The following is an 18,344-nucleotide window of genomic DNA, read 5'->3' as shown; positions in this document are numbered from 1 at the left end:
GTACCAGAGTAGTTTTCTATTATGGCCGTGTCCCATGGTCATCATGTACAGGGTATTTACCTTCACTGGTCACTCCTTCTTCCAGTTCTTCCCCCTTCTGTTAAAAGAAAGAATGCATTACGCTACAATTAAGATAACCACTGTAAGAATGGACCCAGATGTGTAGAAAGGGCAAGAACGGTTCTGTAGACGAACCATGTATGCCTGAACCAGAGGACTAATACAGCTCTTATAACCCCTCCTACCAATGACATCATCACAAAACTCTGTGTCTGATGTGATTGGTGGAGGGATTATTACAGTCCTGATAATCCCACCAATGGCACCATTTCAGACATACAGCTCTGATCCCTAATGCAAACGACATAATTCTTCCCACCAATGACATCTCAGACATACAACTTTGATAATCCCTCCCGCCAAAGACATATTATATAGTTCAGACAACCTCTCCAAACAAGCTCATCTCAGACATACCGTGTTTCCCCCCAAAATAAGACAATGTCTTATATTAATTTTTGCTCCAAAAGAGGTCTTATTATAGTTGGCTAGCAGGCTCGGGCCAGGTCCCTCCCACAGCTCTCCGGAGCTCCGATGCGCTGAGCTGCGGCATTGATTGGCCAATTCATAAATCCTGCCTCAACAACGCGATGGCTGTGATTGGTTCTTTGACCGCTGCTCAGCCAATCAATGCAGTGCTTGATAAACCAATCCCAGCCATCGCATTGGTTCATCGAGCCCTGCATTCATTGGCTGAGTAGCGGCCGATAACCAATCAGAGCCATTGCTTCCTGGAGATTGGATTTATGAATCCCGTAACCAGGAAGTGATCTGTGGGCGGCCAAGGACTACAAGAAGAGCGTCAAAGCTCTGGAGAGCAGCAGGAGAGACCAGGACCGTACCTGCTAGGTAATGTACTCCTTTTTTTGAATGTAATGCAGCTAGGGCTTATTTTCAGGGTATGACTTATATTTCAGGCCTCCTCAAAAATTCTGAAAGGGCAGGGCAGGTCTTATTTTTGGGGAAACAGGGTAGTTCTGATAATCCCTCCCACAAATGACATCATCTCAGGCACACAGCTCTGATAATCCCTCCCACTGATGACCTCATATCAGGCACACACCATATAGACATATCACACATTCTCTCTCTACGTTAATACATTTTACATGTTCAAAGAAAGTTAGGGCACAACAATTATGCCACCATTATAGCTCACAGAGGGGTTGTAACCCAGCTTTCTTAGTTTTCTAACATTTCCCAGCAATCATTGCCATTCAGTCACTAGGAAAGTTGGGTATGAACTCCTCCAAGCCCTGTAATGGTAGCAATACCTAGACATTTCAGAAACACAGTGCACAGTAGGACAGGACTGTTGACCCTCTATGAAGAGTAGAAGAGCATCTCACCACGTCAGTCCCGAGCCACTCCTCTAGGTCATCCATGTCTGAGGCCTGCGCCACAGGAATCTACAGCAAGCACGTGCAGCCAAAATACATCCAGAAGCAAGAGGCGTGGTGGAATAACAAAACGGGGAGGGGAAAAATGAAGCAAAATAAAATAAATAAAAATGGATAAAAGAAACAAAAAGCAAAATATGACAACATAAAATGTGCTGGAGATGAAGTAGTAACACAACGGAGATGGGAAAGTAACATGGAGGATGAAGTTAGCGCCATAGCCGGGTGACGTGAGCGGGGTAAAGTGGTCAGGGACAAAGTGGTGTGCCCACGTTATAATGTTAGGAACCTCTGGATTGACAAACTCCTTTTGGTAGCTGACCAGTCAGATCTCACATTAGTGGTCCATCATGGGGACCTTCAAGGACACCTCTGGCCAAGCAGGCAGACGTTCTACCGGACTGACTGCTAGGAAGCTTCCTATTTCATGAGCTCAGAAAAAACACAAATTGGGTTGCATGTAATAAATGGGTCACTTTACTTAAATGGGACTGAGCTGCAATACCAGACCCAACCTATAGTCAAGGGTGGCACTGTTTCTTATACAGAATAAAGCAGAGCCTTTCTTCTAATCTCAAACAACGCCTAGCATGGCGCATAATAGCTGTGATTCACAGTCGAATCACAGGAAGAGTAGTGAATGACTGTAGTCAAGCATGGCGCCCACTAATAATCGAGGTACACTGTGAGTCACATTAAGGGGGCTGCAAACTGATTGGTAACTATGCACATTAGAATGGAATTAAAGGGGGTTTCCAGTTTCATGTAACTAATGTTGAATTACTGTACAGGGCGATTCACATGTCAGGGCCACATGGAATATCTTCTTAACAAAAAAACTTTGTAGAATACTTAGATGGGTGGAGGAAAACTTTTTGGCACTATGGTGGTGCCTGTCGGCCATCTTGTGATTAGTGCTTTCCATAACATCATGCAGCTATTGAAAAAATTACGACACCCAATAATTTCTGATAAGATTCTACCCTTCTATCATATATCCCATTATCCCCTTTCAATTGAAGTTCCTTTGGTTCAATCCAAGATGGCTGCCAGACAGCTGTCCGACAGGCACCACCGTGGTTCCAAAAAGTTTTCCCGACATTCATTTAAGTGTTCTACAAAGTTTACGACTTGTGTCTCTTTCCGTTCAGAAGATATTCCAGGTGGCCCTGACTTCTGAATCACCCCGTATAATGAAAAACTCTTTCTAATGAACTCCTGTCTCATGCCATCACTCTAAGATCTCTACTTGCTGTCAGTGAATGTAAACATCTGGATATATTCAGAGGCCCATCCTGCTCACACAGGAGCTTGTTACATCATTCCTCTTAGAAATGATAAGGGCATGTTTACAGACTCTGGATATAGAAGAGTGTTTCAATTCACTGACGGCAAGCAGGGATGTTGAAAGTAGTAAAAATGCTAAATCTATTCTATTCGAACAATAATTAAGCTTTATTTTCTTTTTTACTAAAAAAAAACACAAACGTGAAGACAAAGGGTTAAATAAGTTAACGGCAGATATTAGCGGGCAGTGACAGCGCTACAGGCAGCGTATCCTCTCCATGTATAAGCACAAGTTTGAGGCGTGATGTGATGCCACGTAGATTTGCCAGCAGAAAATCCCTTTAAACTGATTCTTTAACCCCCTCCCTCCCAAACTTCTTTATATTTCCAACCCCAGTATAGGGCATTGGCGGCCATCTTGCCTGTAGAAATCCCCGCCACTCACTAGTGAGTGACACCGCTGGTCACACCGGTTCAGGCAGCTCTGGCATTGTTACCCACTTCCTGCTGTGCTGAACATACCCTTTAAGTGCCCACCAGGCTCATACAGAATGGGCCCTGATTCATATCGCCGCCACTACAGACTATGGCAGCATAAGCCAAAACAAGTTCCTTTGTAGAACTACAAACCCCAGCATATTTTTGTGGTTGGACGAGGAATCCTGGTCTTGAGCAGCAGAGTTGACACGGCAGTGACGTGTATGAGACTGGCACCAGGACTGGTGAACCGCACTCGTGTCGGGGACTTTGGACAGGAATCAGCTCCTGGTTGTCTAAACACAAGTCCCGTCTCCGGGGAGTTTGAACCCGTCCGTGTCAAACCCTGGATGTAATCAGCTCACCATCGTTTCCTGTGATGACAGCGTGAATTTGGCGTCTAGGAGCAGAGCGCAGGAAAGCTGAGCCCCCGCCTGCGTGGTGGGAGAAGTGAGCCTCACAGTCATTTCCTTTTATTTTTTGGGGGGGTACAATCAATCACAAATAAAATACATTATTTGGCACCACATATCCCACGATCCCCTTGTTCTTTACTTTCCTCCAGGTTATCCCCTTTCTGAAGCCCTTATAGGCTTCTCCCCTCCGGAATCCTTTCATATGCCCCTCCCTCTGAAAGTTCTCAATAGGCTCCCCCCCCTCCAGGATCCTTTCCTATGCTCCTCCTTCTGAAAGTTCTCAATAGGCTCCTCCCCTCTGGAATCCTTTCATATGCCCCTCCCTCTGAAAGTTCTCAATAGGCTCCGCCCCTCTAGGATCCTTTCATATGCCCCTCCCACTGAAAGTTCTCAATAGGCTCCCCCCCTCTAGGATCCTTTCATATGCTCCTCCCTCTGAAAGTTTTCAATAGACTCCCCTTCTCTGGAAGTCACCCACAGACCTCACCCCGCCAGGAGCCCATACAGAACAGTGTAATCCTAATGGCAGGGATTTAAACAGGTTGTTCAGGCAGTGAAAATACTACTTCCAGCATGGGTACGATACCAGGTCATGTGGTAAGACTCTTGCGTTGCTCATCAGGTCATCGAATAGCTGTTCGGCTTCTTTCAGTTACTAGCACAGCCTCCTTCTCTGTCATGGCCTATGCAGACACAGAGGACAGGACTGGCTAAGTTACAGGAATTAGCCAAACAGCCAGTCCCCTTCAATGACATGGTGGGCAAAGGAAATGCTGTACCATGTGACCAACTGCGGATTATAATAGGGGAGTTTAGGATGACCGCTCCGGGCCTGAGGCTGCCCAGCTGTCCAAACTACCGCTATTATAATCTGCCCTAATGGCTCCCATCTAGGGCCAGCCCCACCACCCTCCCACGGCTCCCAACTGTGCTTGCACATCAAGCTTACAGTCATGCCGCAGTCAACTCACCCTGCAGCATCAAATCTCAACTCCTCCCCTTTGTCTGCAGCACTCAGACCATGCTGTGCGCAAGACACAGGGGAGGAGTTAGGTTCGGAAAAGGTCAGTTGATGTTACTGAGCAGTGCTGAGGCAGGACAGGAAGTTGGATGTGACATGGCACCACTGGTTAGAGTCACTGCTCTACTACTCAGGGGCCACGTCACGGGCAACATTACTACAAGGAGCCATGTTGGCACTATTACTGTAAGGGGCCACATCCGAGGCTCTATTACTACAAGGATCTAAATACAGAAAATAATCTATCAGCAGGTGGAGGAGCTTGTTGTGTGTGTGTGGGGCCCAAGTTGTGTGAACAGCCCAAGGTCTATGGTCTACTTAATCAGGCACTACACATGTCCTGGTATCGTACCTGGGTCAGAGGTTTGGCACTGCCGGCTTGGGTAAGCATTTCCCTTATCTGGATAACCTCTATTCTTAGAATCAGTAGACTGGTAGAGTTGGAAGGAACCTCCAGGGCCATCGGGTCCGACCCCCTGCTTACTGCAGGATCACTAAATCATCCCTGACAGATATTTGTCCAGCCTCTATTTGAACACTTCCATTGAAGTAGAACTCACCACCTCCTGTGGCAACCTGTTACACTCATTGATCCCCCTCACTGTCTGATATCTAATCTGTGTCTCCTCCCTTTCAGTTTCATCCCATTACTTCTAGTCTTTCCTTGTGTAGATGAGAATAGGGCTGATCCCTCTGCACTGTGACAGCCCTTCAGATATTTGTAGACAGCTATTAAGTCTCCTCTCAGCCTTCTTTTTTGCAAGCTAAACATTTCCAGATCTTGGTAACTCTTCTCTGAACTTGCTTCAGTTTGTCTATGTCTTTTTTTAAATTGGGGTGCCCAGAACTGGACTCAGTATCCCAGATGAGGTCTGACTAAGGAAGAGTAGAGGGGGATAATTACCTCACGTGATCTAGGCTCTATGCTTCACTTAATACATCCCAGAATTGTGTTTGCCTTTTTGGCTGCTGCATCACGTTTGTGACGCATGTTCAGTCTGTGATCTTTTAGTATACCCAAGTCACATGTGCTGCTGCTTAGCCCAATTCCTCCCATTCTGTAAGTGATTTTTTTTCCATATCTCTTGTCCAGATGTAGGACTTTGCATTTCTCCTTGTTAAATACCATTCTGTGATTCGCTGCCCACTGTTCAAGCTTTTCTAAATTTTTGGGAATTTTCTCTCCCTCTTTTCTTGTGTTAGCTATCCCTCCTAGCTTTCTGTCGTTGGGAAGCTTGATCAGTTGATAAATTCCCTCCTCCAGATCATTTATAAAAATGTTGACCAACACTGGGCCTAGGACAGAACCTTGTGGTTCCCACTTGATACATTCTTCCACTTGGATGTGCAGCCATTTATGACCACCTAATAGTTGCCTTGTCAATCCCATATTTGGTCATTTTTCCAATAAGTATGGTAAAATATCAAATGCTTTGATGAAGTCAAGATATACTATATCTATCGCATTTCCATGATCAACCCAGTGACAGGTGATTCTGTCATAGAAGGGAATTAGATTGGTCTGGCATGACTTGTTTCCCAAAACGTCTGACACATTAAGGCCTCATGTCCACTAGAAAAATCCGATCTGCGTGGATTTCTGCAGCGGATGCACTGCAGGTCACCATTAATTAGATTTTTTATTGCTTGTGGGAGATCATAAGCAATGAGTTGAAAGGTGATCTACAGTAAAATGAAGCATGCTGCGTTTTTTTCCCCGCGTGTGAAATACGCAAATTGAATTAAATCACATCAGCGGGTGTTAAATCCAATTTAACCAAGGCCTGCAGACGGTTGGGTCGGATCTCGCTGCGATAATTCTCGCAGCGGGACCCGACCCGAGCCCCTGCAGGGACCTGTGCGGCGCTCACCTCTCCCGCGGCTCCGGCTCTTTGATGTGCCGGCCAGGTGGCGCATGTGCAGAGCAGAGGCGGGGCGCCGGGAGAGAGACTTCTGTGCGGGCCTGTGTGAGACCCGCACAGAAATAGAGCATGCCGCGGTTTGTTTTCCGCGTGTATTTTCATGCGGACAAATCGCGGCCGTCTGCATAGGATTGCATTTTTGCAATGCAATCCTATGCAGGCGGGCACAGCCGGAAATTCCGCAGGGAATCCCGTCGCAGAATTTCCGCCCGTGTGCAGGGGGCCTTCATTGACCGCAGATGGCCAATGATTCCCTATTAGCAAATTTGACTGCGAATCTCACCAGCGGAAAAACGCACAGATTTGCTAATTTTATTTTTCTAGTGGACATGGAGGCCTAAAACTTTCGATCACTCAGGGTCCAGCTGAGACCCCCACTGATTGCTGAAACAAAGCAGCTGAAGCACTTATCCAAGTTCTGTCACTGTTCGCCTACAAACTTTCTGTTGATCCCTTCGTCAGCTAGTGAGCAGTGACAGCATTTGGATGAGCATTTCTGTTGCTCCGTTCTAGCGACTGGCAGAGGTCTCAGCATCTGAACCCCAGCAATGAAAACTTTTGCCCTGTCCCTATGACATATCTAAAGTGTAACTGCACTATCCAAGAACCTTTAAGGTCAGGGCTCACTTTTTCAGCCTCTATGTGGCCATTTAGGAAAGCATTAAAAGTCTAGAGCTACACACAGACTTTGGCCATGACACAAGTACCCTGTTCAAAGATCGCAGTATAGCCCTGCGACATTGCACACCTATGGTAGTGAGTGCAGTTGCATGATTGCTAATAAGCTGCCACAACCTGAGGATTGCAAAAAATCCATTGAGTCAGCATTTTCTGCAATCATAGTCTCATGATAACTTACAAGACGCAATTTGACCGAATTAACTTCCATCAGTTTGCGATGTCCTGCGATCTTTGACCATGCCACCTTTGTCACAACCAAAGTAATCATGCAGCCCCAGCCTCAGTAGGTGCAATTGTGTCCATTAGTTCAGCTTTATTAAAATGCCCTAATCTAAAGTGTAGTGAAGGATCAGACTACACAGAGCTTGTTTGTAGTCTGCTACCATGGAGACACATTGGTCTGCAGAGGAGCTTTATACACAAAACTAATTTTGCTCATGTCCGTTTTAGATGCATTACAAATACCTAATCAGAATATTCTGTGTATGTTTATTAAAACTTGTGTTTATCGCAGGAGTCCAGATACAGATGTTGGGGGTCAGGAAAGCAGAGAGATCAGTAGCAGCCGGATATCTGCAATGCGTGGTGAAATGAGACCACAACCATCCTGCCTCCTAATTCACCTACTAGATAGTCTATAGAGCCAGTGGATACAAGAACATCCATTGCTGGAGCACCTCCATAGACTTACTGGTGGTTGTGCAAACACCATAACGGTGCAGGTCATCGGTTCAGGCTGTGAATCGCCACCTGATATATCAGATTATCAGAGTTTTGGTTACTGGATACTAGATTAAAGGAGTTTTGCTGTTTTTAATTGCAGCAGTAAAACAGGATATAATTCACAGAGATCACTGTATTCCAGTGCGCACTTAAAAGAGCTTGTCCAGAACTTTGGGCATTTTTTCAATTGATCGGTGGTGGTCTTTCATTCGGAATCCCCACTGATCAGCTGATTCATGGCACTGCTGTCAGTACGGACAGTGCGGGAAACAGATTGCACTGTCCGTACTGCAGCGGTCTGGGTTGGTGCTGCATTGAATTCAATAGGACCTCTGTCTGCACTACCCACCCAGGCTGCTGCAGTACGGACAGCAAGATCTGCTTCCTGCACTGTCTATACTGACAGCGGTATCAGAAATCATCTGATTGGCAGGGATCTCGAGCAGCGGACCCCTGCTGTTCATCTACTAATGACCAATCCTGAGCACAGGTCATCAATAGAAAAAATGCCCAGACAATCCCTTTAGGCTGGGTTCACACAGGGCGTATTCCCATCGGAAATCTCGCGGTTTGGCCGCAGCAAAAACCGCGAGATTTCCGCAGGGAGAACCGCCACGGAAACAGCCACGGCGGCTTTGAATCGGCCCAGCCGCTTGTTTTTCCGTTGCGGCTGGCGCTCCATAGAGGAGAGCGTGGCCGCGACGAAAATAAAGAAGAAAAGTAAATAGACATGCTGCATCTTTTGAATCAGCCGGACTTACCGCAGCGGATTGGCCGTCCCGTGTGGACGAGATTTCTGAGAAATCTCGTCCACATGGCTGGCTAATCCCAAGATTAGCGGCTGCGGGCGGATTTGCCGCGGCGAAATTCCGCACGGCAAAACCGCGGCAAATCCGCCCTGTGTGAACCCAGCCTTAAGGGACTTTTACATGGATCAATGATTGGGCATAAACGTTTGGAGGAAAGTTCGTTCACCTAATCAGGCCATGTGAAGCCGCTGCAGATCACCTGACTAACAACTAAATGCTCATTCATTTGTTAATCACCCCTTTCATTTGGCATTAAAAGTCATTATGTCTGCAGCCCATCTCCCCATGTGAACGGAGAATGTGCTGCCAAAAGCAATGAAACAGTATGGGGGATGAAAGATCGTACGATCGGTCATCCTTCATACATTATGAATCAGGAAGGCCAGACTGTGATCTCGCTGATCGGCGCTCGTTACATGCTCGGATCGACTCGTGCAGTCAATATGGATGTCTCCACAAGAGGCTGGTGGTCTGTCTGCATCACCCACCGACAGCAGCCTGTGATCCTATGCAAGGAGTCCAATAACTATAATGTAAAACGCCAATTTTCGTTGCAGTTTCCCTTTAATATACCTCCTGAATGCTGCTGTATTACCCTAGAGGGAGATCTAAAGATATGTGAGAGGGTTGGTTGGTTCAGTACAAGCAAATATTCGGCTGCTCATGGTCTCTGCTCAGTTAGGTTGGTAAGATCTCAAGGGGGAAGGAAGGCAGATGGTTATGGAGGGTGTTAGGGGTCTATCTTCTGGCACACTGCTCACCATTCCTTGAGTAATGAGCCACTTGTCTATGGGCTCCATGGCTGAGCCTCCGGCTCTACCTCTCCTCTGGACCAAAACCCCAACATTTCACAGCACAGAGAAGGAAAACCGTGGCAGAAAAACAGAAAGAGATTATACACCATGAAACAGCGTGATGAGGCCGATAGAAGGTCCGTGATGGGGAGAGAAGCCTCAACTGGAGGGGATACCTCAACTTCTGTTACTCTATACACCCCCTCTTCTATCTGTCCATCTACTGCACTGGGCATTAGGACAGAATATGGAAGAAAAATGTCCCTTGCTTGGTCCTCTCTGGCCTTGGTAAGTCTTCCACCTACTTCTGCATCAGGGAACGGGAGTGTGTTAGTCTGCAGCCTTGCAATCTTAACTCTTTACACGCTGCACCTAATGAATGCTCTCCCAGTAAGGAGTGTCCCTATCTGCCTCATGGATCGTCCCTATATGCATCGACAAGGACATCTGCAGTCTGTGCACATGATTTAGAGTTCTTTAAGGTCAGAGCACTGACAACAATCAGCTTCTTATTGTAGAGATCTGCTCTATATCTCAGATCAGCACAAGCGGCAGCTAATAATGACTAATTATCAATACTACACTCACCGCTGTGTGGCCTGATGGATTAATGTACGCCTCCACCCAGGAGACGTGTTCAGGTGCATTGATCTGCGCTGCAGGAACAGCATCCTGCACATAACACGACTTGTCTATGACCAGGAAACATCCTAGTATATCAATGTGTTCATTTTGTGCCACCTAGTGTTCCAGAGTGGAAGTCCGAGCAGTTTGGAGGTTTTTTTTTTTGCAGGTCACATCATAAACACTGGCTTTAAAAGGGTTGCACCAAGATTACACGTTATACCCTATCCACACAATAGGGAATAACTTGCGGATTGGTGGTGTTCTCAGCGCTAAGAGCCTTGCCAATCTTGAGAATGGGGGTCCTGTGTCACCCCCGCCTGTCACTGCGGGACACGGAGCAGTGATCGAGCATGCGGGGATGGCGCTCCATTCATTTCAATAGGGCTGGCGCAAATATCTGAGCACTTGTCACTCAGCTATTTCTGCAGGCCTATTGAAAGTGAATGGAGCTTTAGCAAGCTTGCATAAGCAGCAGTCTATTCAGTCTCCTCCACACTGAGAGGGGAGTAAAGTGAAGAGGATAGGGAAAACAGGACCTCTGTCCTAGAGATCGTCGAGGGTCTCAGGAATTAGAACCCTCCACCAGCAAGCAAGTTATTCCGTATCCACAGGATAGGGGATAACTTGTAATCTTGGTACAGCCCCTTCAAAAATTATAGGATGATCAAGGTTATAGTAAGGCACTACATACCCCTCCGGTGTTCTGCTGCCGCACATCTAAAGCCGTTGCCAGCCCACCAAGAGCCTGGGGATCTTCATAGGTCACACTACCGGATAGAAGAAAATCAGTTACATGTACGAGACACGAGCAAATAATGCCGACTGCAGCAACTGGTTTCTTGGTTGGCCTTCAAGATCTCATCAAAGAGGAACTCTACACATCTACCAGGGTCTGTCAATGAAGAGCATCGCTGGAATAAACCATCTTCAATATTGTATATTTTCAGATGACATTAGTAAAAGAAAGCAAAGTTAGAAAAGTCAAAATGATTAAAAAAAAACAGTTTTCCTGCAGCCACCACTAGGGGGAGCTCACTGCAAAGGTTTTATTATGTCACATTCTTCCTGTCTACCAATGCAAACTGTATATGTGGGAAAAAAACGGCACGTGCGCCGCACTTTCATGAACGGTGCTTGCAGGTGATGTCAGGGTCTCCAGCCAGATGTAGCTGGAGACATCAATCATCTGCAAATGGGTGGGGTTGCAGAAGGAGAGAGACAGGATAATTCCTAAGGCGAGAACCGCCCATTAAAATGTTTGAGTCTAATTAGCAGATATTTACATTTTCCCCATCTATGGTTAGTATTGGTAGATGAGGGAATTGTGGCCAATTCCCTTTAAAGGCTAAAAACCTATAAGGAAAATTATTTAAAAATCAGATAAAAGCAGCAAAGATGGAGACAGAGAGACTTATTGCCAAAGAGAGTAAAACTAACCCTAAACTGTTCTTTAACTATGTAAATAGTAAAAAGATTAATACTAAAAATGTTGGCCCTTTAATAAATAATGTAGGAGAAGTTGTAGAGGGTGATGAGGAGAAAGCAAATCTATTAAATAGTTTTTTCACAGAGGAAAATCAAATGTAGAATGAAATGCAGAGTGAGGGCTCAGTCACACGGGCGCATCGGCATCCGTACAGTAAAATATACAAAGCAAGCTTCATTAATAAAGCGTTATAGTGAGAATAGCTGTAGTTGCACTAGAGAGGACAGTGCAGGCATAGCTGTAAATATGCAGGTAGCTGAAAAATGGGGCACCTATCGATATAAAGATACACTATGGGATAAATCAGCACAGAATTTTGGACCTACAGCGACACTAGACATGAACACTATATCAGGCCTCACAACATATTGCGATTTCCTCTGACTGTGACCGTGTAATAATTACTAAGCCGTGATGAACGGATCTCATACTCACTCCTTCCTCTGATCAGCCAGTGAACTGCTCCTTGTCTGTGCAAACATATCAAAGTCATCGCGTGGGTTGGTGTTGGGGAGAGTGCTGAGCATGGAGCTCACACTGTTGGAACTGACATCTGAAAGAGACATGGTAGGACATGCGTAAGGATCAGTGTGAGCTTAAATACTGCTTAAAGCCCCCCTTCAGGCCTGGAGAAACAAAGATGGCCACACGAGCTTCGCTGAGTGCCTAATGCACAGTGGGCATTAGTCTGCACTTTTAGTTTAAGACACGACACCTGCTTTGATTAACCATAGCTATCCAGATGGACAGCGCTGACCAATCAGAGTAGCATGCAGTGTCTTAGACTACCAATACAGGTAGATAGAGAAGCGGAGGCTCACTTTAAGGGGGTGTTCAGACATAGTGGACTTGATGCGGATTTCCAGCAGAGGAACATCCACAGCAAAATCTGCGCCATTGGTTTGGATTTTGATGTAGATCTGCAGCAAACGTCAAGCCTTTAATGGAAAGGGTGAAATCTGCTGCGGATCTGCACCAAAATCCGTCACACGTTAACGCATTCTAAAGGTGTCTTTTCTCCATTATCAAGTCCGACATGTACACAGGGCAGTGTATGGCTCCACTGCACCATGTAGCAGATCCACTCCACAGTAGTGATGTCACATGGGCCCGACTAATCACAAAACATCACTACATCATGTTGGTTGGAAGCAGGCAGAGCCAAGGAGGGGCGGAGGGTATATGGAGCGGAAATGCATCTTTTCTAGCCATGTAGTGTCACATCCCCTGCATAAATAGGCAGCTTTGCTGTTCAGTGCACAATAAAAGTTGGGTGGCCAAAACAAAGTTCTCTAACTGTAATTATATTAGTTGTCATCAAGTGTTTTTGCTCTTTTTTTACTGTTTTTTATGGCGCCAACTAGCTATAGTTTTTACTAAGGGACCTAGTTGTTCCAACTAGTCTAGAAACGTTTGCAGCGAGTTAGTATACTCAATAGAATTAAGATGTTGCTGCTAGACTAAAGTCCCATTTAGATGCAACGATTATCGCTCAAAATTCGCTCAAACGATGGCTTTTGGGCAATAATTGTTGCATGTAATTGCTACCATTGTTTGCTTTTCAGCCGAATGATGATTTTTAGTTCAGCATAAAAAACATTGTTCGGCTGGCCAGCTGATAGCAGGGAGCACAACCACTGTGATTCTCCACGGGAGCGCTGATAACATTGTATTCAGCTGCAGTCCCGCAACAAAACAAAGGTGTTCTATGCAGATAACAGACTACCTGCTGTTCTCTGCATAAAGGTCAGGGATGCAGATGAAGCTAATAAGCTACTAATGGGCATTAGTGCCCATTAGCAGCTTATGCAAAACGATCGCGGAAACTGTCATTCTTCCTATCTTTTGAACGAATTTTGAGCGATTTCTTTGTGTCTAAATGGGCTTAAGACTACGAAATTTCTTTATGATAGCAGATAGTGAAAATTGGGGTATTGAAACCTGACAACCCATTACCCAATATTCTTATCAGAGACTGGTTTTAGATTCTAGCTATTGCTATCTTAAATTAAGCTCCTATTAGACTGCCCCTCTGGCAGAAGGTGGAAGAATCCCTCACTAACTGCCTATTGAGACTTAGCGTCCAGACAACTATACAAGTTAGGTCTAGTTATATACATATCCTATAGCGGATTCATCTTTCTCTATTTAGTGCAGGTTCTTAAGGTTCTTGATGAACTGTCTGCTGCAGGGAAACGCATTGAACCACGAACCAACTTACCTTTTAAATGAAAAGGCAAGGATTATACTCTAAGATATCTCAATGTGAATGAATGACGACATCCGGATTGTATCAGTCTATATAGTCTTCCATTGAACTGACCTAACACGGTTATCAGCACACTGATTTGAAATCAGAGCCCTATATCCTATACCTCATCTAATATCACTTTATGGGATACCGGGCTCTGAATATAGGGATTTCTTCTATTTGGATCTCCCTTAATAGTAACCAGTTGTGTTGGTCTACGCATCTATATTTGTCTGTATATCTAGAAATCTACGTTCCTATACTGTGTACCCACCTTACCACAAGCAGGGTTTACCTAGTTTTTGTGTGTTTTCAGCACTAATTTTAATAGCTTTAACCCTTTTCTCTTTTTGCTGTTATACAATGGTACCATCTGCTGGCTAAAGCCAGTGTGTGCGCGCCAGAGAGGCTCCAACAGCGGAGTGGCTGGCAATAGACGGTAAGAATACCCTGTTGGACGTCTTCCGACATTGGAGCTGTACAAGCTTCAATCAGAATGTAGGAAGACGTCAGGCAGTGGATTGGAAAGGGTTAATAAAATGTAGTTTTAACTGCGTCTATACTGTGAAGGTTTATGAGCGGAGAGTTTCTTACCAAGTCCACCCAGCTGCGTTGTCAGTGATGCTGGGGCGGTGTTCCCCACCATGGGGCTGACAACTGCTGGGGATCCGGGTCCCAGGTCTATTAGATTATCCTCAGTGACCTCACTCAGCACCTGCAGCATCACAAGAAACATACAATCAGTCGCTATTTGGCAGGAGGAGCTAGCTGAAGAAACCAGCGATAGTGCAGTCTTACCCCGTTCGTGTTTTGTGCGGTACGGCCTGACCGGTAGCGCTCAAACCTGAAGATGATCAGACATTAGTTAAGATAATGTGTCAGATTCACGTCAATAAACGGGACTATAACCTTTCCTCACTCACCTTTCATATCGAAGGAAGACGTTATTCAAGTCATCATTGACATGCAGTAGTTCCTCGGTCACCTCCTCATTGGACACACGAGAAATGAGCTCCACAATCCTCTGCTGCATCGCTCGGCAGGTTCTATTCAAGTCCTACAGAAACAAAGCGTCATCTCAGTTCCCAACGTGTTTTTTTGCCAAGATTACCTCCATAATTGAGACAGCTGCACAGCGCCCCCTACCTGCAGGAGTTCAAGATCTGAAGCGTCCTCCTGGCCAGGAGTCATCTCAGTCAGCATCTCAGACATGACTTTAGTGTTTCCACGGACAATATCGAGCTCGCTCCTCAGGCGGCCAATCTGGAGGGTAAGCAGTGGACATTATCAGATTACCACATACTGCAATCAATGTACACTGAATGGCCCCTTTATTAGAGACCCCCATCTAGTAGCACGTCGGACTCCTTTGGCCTTTACAACCGCAAGGATTCATTGTAGATTGTAGTAGATTCTTCTAGGTGATAAAATCATTCTGCAGGAATATCGGCCCCTGCGGACAGGAAGCTTCTTGTAGTTGACGCAAATTAGAAGGAGGTGCTGACATGTTCTGATCAGCTGACAGGAAAGGGTCATCGATTCAAATTCTGACCCCCCTCCTCCTTACTCCCCCCATCAGTACTGGGCAACAGCAATCTGGATTCATCTGACTAGGTGTTTTTTTTCCGCTGCTCAGTGATACAATTTTTGCGCTCTTTTGCGCCCTCACCTTTCTATTTCTCTTTTCGGTCTTGTTCCTACTTACTTTTCTCTTAGGCCTCATGTCCACGGGGAAAATCGGGCCCGCTACGGATTCTCCATGGAGGATCTGCAGCGGGTCCCTCCTGCCCCGCGGACATGAGCGCTGAAAATAGGAATAAATCAGAATAAACTTACCTCCGATCCGCTCCTTTTCTTCTCTTCGCGGCGGCGTCATCTTCTCTCGTCGCGGCCGGATCTTCATTCTTCGGCTCAGCGGATGTGCACGATGACGTCGGTGACGTGCCCCGCGCATGCGCCGGGCCGAAGCAAAATGATCCGGCCGCGGCTGAGAGAAGATGGCGCGGCGCCGAAGAGAAGAACCGGAGCGTGTAAGTAAAATCTGATTTTTGTGTCCCGCGGATCCGGACGGCTTCCATAGGCTTCAATAGAAGCCCACGGGAGCCGTCCCCGCGGGAGACCCGCATGAAAATGGAGCATGGTCCGGATTTTTTCATGCTCCATTTTTTTTAAAATCACTTTTATTGACGATCCGCGGGTATTTATCTACCCCGCGGGTGGTCAATGCATCCCTATGGGGTGCGGATCCGCGCGCGGGAGAAGAGTTAAAATCCGCTGCGGATTTTAATTCTTCTTTTCCCCGTGGACATGAGCCCTTAGTTTTGGCTTTCTGTTCCCCTGTTCCGTTTTTGAAGCAGAGAAACGGAAGTAAAACTGAAATAAACTGATCTTTTTTCTCCCCATCAATTCCAATGGGTTTTCAAAAAAAAAAAAAAAAAAAAAAAGGAGTTTTTTTTTACTGGAACAAAGAGCGCAGTAATCTGCATTATTTGCAACCAATCACATTGCAGATTTCTTTTAATCCCAGCATTATGAATAAATGAAAGCTATGCTGTGATTGGTTGTTAGGAGCAACAAAGACAGTTTAGCTTTGGACAGTTTCAGAATCTCCCCCACAGGGATAATAGACATGGGTAGGCGAAAACTCCAAACATGTCCCACCCTCAATCACTACCCATCTCTTGCTTCTTACCTGTTCTGAGTTGGCAGTGATTGGACCACCCACGCTTGGCGGAGCTACTGCTGGGGAAGTGTATGGTGCTTGAGAGGACGAGAAAGAGCCGGAGCTAGCCCGCTGGTGGGACTGGGACGTATGCATGTTCATGGCAGGATCCACCTCAGGAACGCTCTGCAGAGGCACAAATAGAACAGATTAACAACATAAAAAGCACAAGTACAGCACGGAAAATATTGGCGCTACAGCTGCAACTGCGATTACAGTGACCCCGGACTAATGGGATAGCTGCACTGATGGGAAAATTCCTGGGCTGTAATCATTCATCGCCGTTAATGCCAGTTCCTACAGCACATTCTCATGCCGGACAAATGGAACTTTACAAATTTCTAGAATTCCATAAAATCCAAAACATTCAGTGCCGCTTGTACCGGTGAGCTAGAAATGTCCAATTATTGTGTTCCTGCCACTCGCTGCACTTGCGGTCTTTAATAATGTAAGGTGCACATGAAGAGGGAAGGAGTCCTTGTCTCCGACACACTGCAGCTATGAATTATTGATCTGACAAGGCTGATCCTGTATTCAATGCCTGCAAGGGAAGCCGGCCATGAGGACGCTGCAGGCACAAAAAAAAAAAGCAGGAGGCAACCTCTTAAAGGAACATTGCCACCAGGTCAGACCTTATAGGTTAGGGACCAGAATATCCGCGCCATCGCCTTCAGAAAGGATTGTACTATCTGATATCTGTAATTATGCGTTTCTTGGTGGACTGTGTTATAGTGGGGGTGGTGCACTGGAGTGTTTGGGGGGGGAAGGGGGAACCCGCGATAGGCACTTGTTGGAGAAGGTTAGATGGTATAAGATTTGCTAATGTAAACCGACTTGTCCTGGTTCCCTTAAAGACCAGAACTGTGTAGTCTTAAGGCGCAGAATTTTGGGGCTCTTGGTGGATGACTCCACCAATGTTCCCTCTAGGCCTTTGTAGCTAGTAAGGGGGGCACTTAGGGAGTTGGGCACCATAGAACCACATCAAATAAGTCTTAACATACAGAGTCCTATTAGCTAGCTAGCAAGCAACCAGATCCACAGGGCCACACCGCATCCAAGCAAATAGTATCCAACTTCCAGATCTAGCACAGTTAAAGTTACTGTCTGCATCCATGGTAGTCTAGAGCTATAAAGGGTTTCATTCCAGTATCCCTGGTGGTCTAGGGCAGTGAAGGGGGTTTAATGTCAGGATCCCTGGTGGTAAAGGACAATGAAGGGGGTTAATGTCAGGATCCCTGGTGGTAAGGGACAATGAAGGGGGTTAATGTCAGGATCCCTGGTGGTAAAGGACAATGAAGAGGGTTAATGGCAGGATCCCTGGTGGTAAAGGACAATGAAGGGGGTTAATGTCAGGATCCCTGGTGGTAAAGGACAATGAAGGGGATTAATGTCAGGATCCCTGGTGGTAAAGGACAATGAAGGGGGTTAATGTCAGGATCCCTGGTGGTAAAGGACAATGAAGGGGGTTAATGTCAGGATCCCTGGTGGTAAGGGACAATGAAGGGGGTTAATGTCAGGATCCCTGGTGGTAAAGGACAATGAAGGGGGTTAATGTCAGGATCCCTGGTGGTAAAGGACAATGAAGGGGGTTAATGTCAGGATCCCTGGTGGTAAAGGACAATGACGGGAGGGCAATACTAGGATCCTTGGTAGTCTAGGGCAGTAAAG

The 18,344-nt window shown here is 46.1% G+C and overlaps 1 protein-coding gene across 3 annotated transcripts in view; it reads right to left on the bottom strand.

The window, feature by feature from the left end:
- Positions 1-18,344, bottom strand: part of TOM1L2 (target of myb1 like 2 membrane trafficking protein) — a 43,208-nt gene that overhangs the window by 5,461 nt on the left and 19,403 nt on the right. The window contains exons 6-15 of one of the 3 annotated variants that reach the window (XM_066576678.1): positions 16,647-16,802; positions 15,101-15,217; positions 14,878-15,011; positions 14,753-14,798; positions 14,549-14,669; positions 12,139-12,256; positions 10,909-10,984; positions 9,558-9,623; positions 1,410-1,469; positions 61-97 (exon numbers count right to left, since the gene is read on the bottom strand). In XM_066576678.1, coding sequence (XP_066432775.1) covers positions 61-97; positions 1,410-1,469; positions 9,558-9,623; positions 10,909-10,984; positions 12,139-12,256; positions 14,549-14,669; positions 14,753-14,798; positions 14,878-15,011; positions 15,101-15,217; positions 16,647-16,802 — 931 coding nt within the window. The remainder of the gene's footprint in view (positions 1-60; positions 98-1,409; positions 1,470-9,557; positions 9,624-10,908; positions 10,985-12,138; positions 12,257-14,548; positions 14,670-14,752; positions 14,799-14,877; positions 15,012-15,100; positions 15,218-16,646; positions 16,803-18,344) is intronic. The other 2 variants (XM_066576676.1, XM_066576677.1) reach the window with 2 other exon arrangements.

Source organism: Eleutherodactylus coqui, chromosome 8 (assembly GCF_035609145.1).
Source record: "Eleutherodactylus coqui strain aEleCoq1 chromosome 8, aEleCoq1.hap1, whole genome shotgun sequence".
NCBI classification, from domain to species: Eukaryota; Metazoa; Chordata; class Amphibia; order Anura; family Eleutherodactylidae; genus Eleutherodactylus; species Eleutherodactylus coqui.
Note: the sequence above shows the minus strand (reverse complement) of the source record. Positions and strands in the feature narration are given on the sequence as shown.